This window comes from Musa acuminata, chromosome BXJ2-1 (genome assembly GCF_036884655.1).
Source record: "Musa acuminata AAA Group cultivar baxijiao chromosome BXJ2-1, Cavendish_Baxijiao_AAA, whole genome shotgun sequence".
Lineage (NCBI taxonomy): Eukaryota > Viridiplantae > Streptophyta > Magnoliopsida > Zingiberales > Musaceae > Musa > Musa acuminata.
The window spans coordinates 1,975,484-1,982,360 of record NC_088338.1 but is presented as its reverse complement, the minus strand read 5'-3'; the positions used below and the strand labels follow the sequence as shown (position 1 = coordinate 1,982,360).

Below are 6,877 nucleotides of genomic sequence, written 5' to 3'. Positions count from 1 at the left end.
TCAGTCGCTTAAGACCATAAACGTGAGTACATTGTTGTTCTGTGTAGCTGAATCCAGTGTCAAGCTCCGCACCGATGATGAGTTGCTTGAAGGGTGGCTTACTGTTATCTTGTACTCGCCATGGAAGAGCTCGACCCTGTACAGACCATCAGCATCAGTTGTTGCAGCCAGGTTATCAGATTTCCACTCAAAAATCAGCTTGTCAACCACATCCCCGGTCGGCAGGTTCTTGAAGTTGTTGTCTGTCAAGCACATTCTCCAGCATCCCTGTGGATGCCATGCTCCCCACATCACAATCCCCTGCACGGCTGGATGCGAGTATGCCTCCCTCAGTACGTCCTCCAAATACTTCGACTGCATGTTCACTTCAGATGTCAGATCATGGACTCAAGGAGAAGATGTCAATGGCAGAACAGTTACTGTACCTCGTTTGAGTTAGCAACGTCCAGTTCTGTGAGCCAGATGGGAACATTAGCTCCGGCAAGCTTATCGAGAGCAGATCTCACGTAAGATATGTCCGGGATGGTGAAGTGGCTCTCAAGCCCGATCGCCATCCGCGGAAGATTTCCAAAGGACCGGATCTGCTGCAGCCTCTGGAGGTACTTTTCCGGAGTTGCTTTCTCGTCTACGGGCGCCTCCAGTGTGTTGAAGTCGTTGAGGAACATGAGCGCGTTGGGGTCGAGCTGGTGCGCCTGCTGGTAGAAGATGGACGACGCGTTCTCGCCGAGCTTGTCCTCATAGTAGGTGTTGTGGATGTTCTCGTTGACGACGTCCCAAGCGATGACCTGACCTCGGTATCTCGGTATCACGGAGTTGAACCTCTTGTTCACTGCTTCCCGAAGTTGCTGCGTGGGGAGCGACTGCACCCAGCTCTGCACGGCTTCAGGGACGTCCATGACCAAGTTGTGGCCTCTGACGGCGATGCCGTGCTGCTTCGCGAACGCGAGCATGGCGTCCGCGTCGGCGTACTGCTCCTTGCCCTGCTCCGGCTCGTTCGAGGGCCACTTCATCTCGTTCTCGAAAGTGGTGACGGTGAAGCGGGAGGTGAACCAGCTCTGGTATGCCGAGTTCTCGAGGATGGTGCTGGCGATGGCGCAACCAAAGGGGAAGCCGGACCTCTTCTGCTGAATCGAGACTGATGCACCGGGCACGGCGTGACCATTGGCATCCACGGCTCGGATTGCAAGAGTCTTCTTGCGGACCTGCGCGCAGTTAACTTCTTGTTTCATTGTAGCTTTCACTCGAACAGCTTCAATGTGCACACCGGAAGCTCGATCTGAGCTCTTACCTTGTTGATGCTCTCCGCTTGGTGAGCTCGCCATTGACCCTCCGTGAACGGTTGCAGCGACACACTGTCCACCCATATCTCCACGCTTGTGTCCTTGCTCTGCAGCCACCAGACATTGAGATGGAAGAAATTAAACCGTGTGCAGTGAGCTGAAGATTGACGTCGAACTCACCTCGAAGTGGAACTCAGCTGGGCCAGAGGATTTGGCAGTCAGGCCACCTTTGAGCATCGACCAACACCCCGACCGGGCTTCAACCGCTCCGATGGGGACCAAGCCATCCTTAGCCGTCTCGAAGATGGCCGTGATGGTGGTGTTTCCTTGGTCGACCTGCAACCAGGCTGAAACAAGACGAGGAACGTCATCGCCGAGTAGTAACGTAAGCAGTGCTTGCAGGCATCGACATGACAATACCTGAGAAGGTGTAGAGCATCCCCCGCTCCAGATATACCTTCTGAGACATGCTTTGATGTGACAAGTTTCTCCGGTCCGTAGCCAAGAACCTGTTACCTGTGTCGGATGTCCTCTCTACTATCTGGCCAAAGCCGAACACCGACCATCCTGTGGAGCCATCGTTGAATTCTGGATTGCGGACGATACCACCACCATATTGAGCTCTCTGGGGCTCCGCTAAGCACTGTAGGAAGAACAAGAGACGTCAGGATTCCCGAGGGTAAGGAGGTCATCGGGTGCTTTTGTAACACATTTAAAATGCACATTAATTATTCAATACACGTGTGGTAAATCAATGTCGTGTTCATATACAGAAGATTAAGTGATACGACTAAATTAGCATTAAATGATAGAGAAAATAAGACATTAAGTGATCTATAGAGAAAGAATACATGTGTTAAACCTTTTTTTTTTTTTTACTTTCTTCATTAGATCATTAATCCAATGGTTGTCATTTCATACAATTGCACTCTAATGCATAACAAGACATTTAGAAAAATAATATATTAAGCCAATTATGCGAAAATATCACATGTATTCTCTAATTATATATCCCTTCAAAAACTGAAGCTTTTTACATTTATATCATTAACTACGATAACTTAATTATTCACTAAGACTAATTTATATTAATATCCTTAAAAACTAGCACTAAATTTATTAAGAATATTTTAGGTGATTTATATATTTCTTTGACCCACACAAAATTATCTTTATACATATATATAACCAAAAAAAAAAACAATATTATCCAGAGTGAAGAACTATGTAAATTAAAAAATAATATATTAATTTTAAGATAATCAAACATTCTTGCCTCTATGCTCGCAGTATAATCATAGGATATTGAAGTCACCAAATCCCCTGAAGCCACATCAAAGAACAAGTCATTAGCAATTTAACCGGCTATAGAAGAAAGAAAAGAAAAGAATACACCATAGGAGAAGAACACTAATCTTCCTGACGAATATCCTCGTTTCAGGCTAAATCATGCTTAATATTTGTTTTGTCATCTTAATCGATTGATGTATGTATAATTGCTCATCCTATTACATCAATGGAACTTATTGCATCATTCAAAGTTCACGACATACCTGTGAATATTACGGCACATGAAAACAGAAGGAAGAATTTGAGCAAGGAAGCCTTCATACTTCTTTACACCTGTGACAGCGGAGGAGATGGTCGTAGTGATGGACAAGGACATAAGATGCAATATCAAAGAGAAACACAAGGTTCTACATTATATAATGCCTCAGGGTTGTGTGTAAGTTTGATCCTTAATTTCCATAGCCAAGTTTGGAAGTAGAGAATTTTCCATAATATGTAAAAAAAAATTATTTTCCATTGGAAGATGAAAATGGAACTATTATTATTATTATTATTATTATTATTATTATTATTATTATTATTATTATTATTATTATTATTATTTAGTTTAGAATATTTAAAGATATAGGACAAGACATTTTGTACATGAGTTATATTCCATTAGAAGATGAAATAGAATGTTATTATTATCATTATTATTATGAAGGGGGGAAGAGAGTAGAGCGAGGGAAAGGGCTGTATCTAATACTATACAATCTTTCACCATTATTATCATTATATTATATATGTTATTATTATTATCATTATAATATTTTCTATTTTGGCAATCTATGTGGATGCAGCTCACAATGGAGAGTGTTCACCCTATAGTATTAAGTAATTTTATTCCAAAATTTTATTTTGAATAATAATTATGAGAATTTTGTTATAAAGCATTATACATATATATTATTTATATGTATATTTATATTTCTAGGTTCAAGAATAACTTATTTATCATTTTAAATTTTGATATAGCATATATCCCTTCAGAAATTGAAATCCTTTGTACGCATTATTGCCAAAAAAAAAAATCTATCAAAAGACCTAATTACTATTGGCAAAGTTGGTTAATTTAAATTAAATAAGCATATAGACATATAAAAAGTAGCTAATATTTTAAATATCGTAATGGGTTTTAAGTAATATATATAAATTAGAGTTTCAATTAAAAATAGTTAACAATGAATAAACAAATCTCAAATTTAGAAAAAAAATATTGATTAAATATAAAAAAAATAAAAAATACCCATTGGTACATCAATAAAGTTTAAAATGACAGTTGAATGACAGTTTTGATGTGCTACAGATGATTAATACATCTCCCTTAAAATTATTTGGTAGGTTATTAATGTTTTTTACCTACCATTTATGTCTCCTTATAAACTATTATTTGAATTATCATCTCACAATTCCGTCTGTTCATTAGATTTCAGCAACACAACTTTCAAACATTCACAGAGGAAATAGAAAAGTTTCCTCTGATCTGCTTGCTTGATGAACACAACTGCTTTCGATCTTGTCAAAGTCGAATAAAATTCTTAATTGGTCCTTACGTTAAGGACAAATATAATATCATATCTCGTTTACTAAGTTAAAATTTTAGGTACAATAAACACAATCTCCAGTTGGGTTTGGATGAGCGAACACCTCATCCAATGGTAAGATCAATATGCAATTCCACCAAGATTTAAAAGGTTAAAATTATTCGTTTTATTAGCTAAGATGAATATAAGCTAATAAGATATAATTATTATTATGACACTCAACTAAAATGTCCCTATCTTGGCAATTAGCATGTGGTGGGGATTGATCACCATATAATATTCAGAATTTTCTGGTAGAATTCTTTTCTTGAGCAATGACTGCATGAGAATTTTGTTATCGGGGATATTTTCTTCGATGAAAATTGAATTTGATCATCAAACCCTTTGATTTGACCTTTTAATGGTTACACTTAGTAAAGAATTGAAGTGGCAGTGACAAATAATAGAGCTAATCTAAACCAATATAGTGTGTCCTTTATGCAAGTTGAAAACCTAAGAACAACGAGCAACGACACACACGGCTCGCATAATGATGGGCACACACGACAACACTATAATTCATTCTCGACCATGAAGAATTGTTTGATGATCATAAGTTCAAATTTGACCACGGAGTATTTTGACCATAATGTAATCAAATCCTGTCTAATGTATCATTTGAGGATGATATAACTAAACCCGATCAAGAAATTATTGATGTTAAGTTTGATGAACTAATATGTTGTTAGAAAATACTTTAATTTAGACTCGGATCATCGAATTATCACAGACCTAGAATTATCCGAGGTACCTTTGCATTAATATCATAGACTTAGTTTGAAATATCTAAATCCTGAGGCAACTTTGCATTGATATCATAGACTTAGTTAAAATTGCCAAAGTCATAAGACACCCTTACATTATCTATTCACAGAAGGTCAACCTAGTTGCAACCTTGATCAGGTCATGAAGGACTTGTAAAAGACCAAATTGATCAATTTGAAATCAAGTAATAGACAAATCCTAACATTTCACTAAGAGAGCAATTTTATAAACAAATCAATAAATGCTTAGTATGCAAGAGAGAAAAAAAAAGGAAGGAGAAGACAAGAACTTTGGAATATAAACGAATAATTGTAAGTCCACAAACAACTGCTCACCAAGTGTTGGGTGTGTTATCAAGTTTCCATAGGCTTAACATATAAACTTGTGAATCCAATCAATGCCCAACACTACCCTAAATCTCCATCCACCTAAGTGCCACCCTCGGGGTTCTAGGGTGCTGAGATGCCTGATGTTTTTCTCCACATCGTAGCTTATAGGAAAATAAGTCATGATATGCAACAATTGAGCCATTGTCATAGTTTTGGCCATTCTAATTAGTGATCACTCTATAGCCTTTAAACTATTTCTGCTTATATTTTTTAAGTAAAATATAAAAAAATAAGGTAAAACACATTGTCCAAACATATATACAAGCAAACAAAAGTAAAGAATAGCCCGTTAACGAAGGTGTTGAGGGTGCATGACGATCGTTCATAACAAAATGACCAAATGTCAAGTTAGACAATTGGACATTATACTAAAAGATTATTGTGCAAGAAATTAGATGTTGAGTTAGAGAATTGTTCGATGTATTGGATATCAAACTTCGTGTTAGAAGAATCAAATATCGCATTGGAAGAACAGATAATATGACAAAGTCAATATATTATAGGATTATATGTTGTGTTAGAGGATAAGACAATATATTAGAGATTTGAATGAAATTTTGAAAGATCAAATAACATGTCAAAAGAGTGAACAACATTTTAGAAGATTTAAATATGTGCCACGTGAGTGGTTGATGAGTCAAGGTCTTGGTTGAGATTATTTTCAATCAATTTGAATTGGCATCAAGTTGAAAAAGAGCCCAAGTTTGCAATAGTCATTAGACTTAAAGTTGATTTAAAATTAGAACTTGGGGGTGGTCATACCATCGAACCCAAGCGATGATATCGCCTGATTATCTTACAAGGATAATTTGAGCTTTATAAATTATTTCAATAGTGGTACCACCTAGGAGGTAGTGGTACCACCTATTATAGTGATAGTACAATCGAAGTATAGAATTATATATTTTTTTTCAAAAAAATATAATAATAATACTATTTATACTATGAAATATTAAGAATTTAAACTTTTTTAACTCTATTTTTAAAGTCTATTGAGGGTTATAAGTACCTTATGAGAGCTTGACATATGAAGAATCCAACGTTGAATTTATAAAGTATTGTAACTCTCTATTGTTTGAGTCACTTCTTCCTTTTTAATTTTATAATAATATTTAGTTATAAGAGGTAAGAGATGTTTTATAAAAGATTGAGTACAAATTTTCCCTCTTATGCTTGAAATGGAAAAATTATAATAAGAATAATTTATCTTCACTTATTGAGAGGAAAATGGTTAATAAAAAATCTGGGTTGAATATATGTCAGGAAGATTAAATGATTATAAATTGACTTGTTATTTCTGTTCCTATTCATGATCTTGTTTCATGATTGTTTACTTATTATTACTCACTTTGTTGTCATTAAGATATTTACTAAATTATCGACCATCCAAAAGAAACAATTAATATAATCCTAAGATTAAATCAATCATTAGATAAAAATTAATTAGAATTGATTATTAAATATTTAATTCAGTCAACAAGTGTCCTGCAAGAGTAAAAGGAGGAAAAACCTTTTTTCCCTCCTAATC

General features: G+C 36.1%; 1 protein-coding gene across 1 annotated transcript; it reads right to left on the bottom strand.

Moving 5' to 3' along the window:
* Window positions 1–2,946, bottom strand: LOC135597901 (endo-1,4-beta-xylanase 5-like). The gene is made up of 7 exons (XM_065091404.1): window positions 2,847–2,946; window positions 2,596–2,603; window positions 1,701–1,923; window positions 1,461–1,627; window positions 1,289–1,387; window positions 426–1,202; window positions 1–354 (listed from the first exon to the last, which is right to left on the bottom strand). The coding sequence occupies exons 1-7, from the start codon at window positions 2,944–2,946 to the stop codon at window positions 1–3; spliced, it is 1,728 nt and encodes a 575-aa protein (XP_064947476.1).
* Between the last annotated feature and the right edge of the window lie 3,931 nt (window positions 2,947–6,877).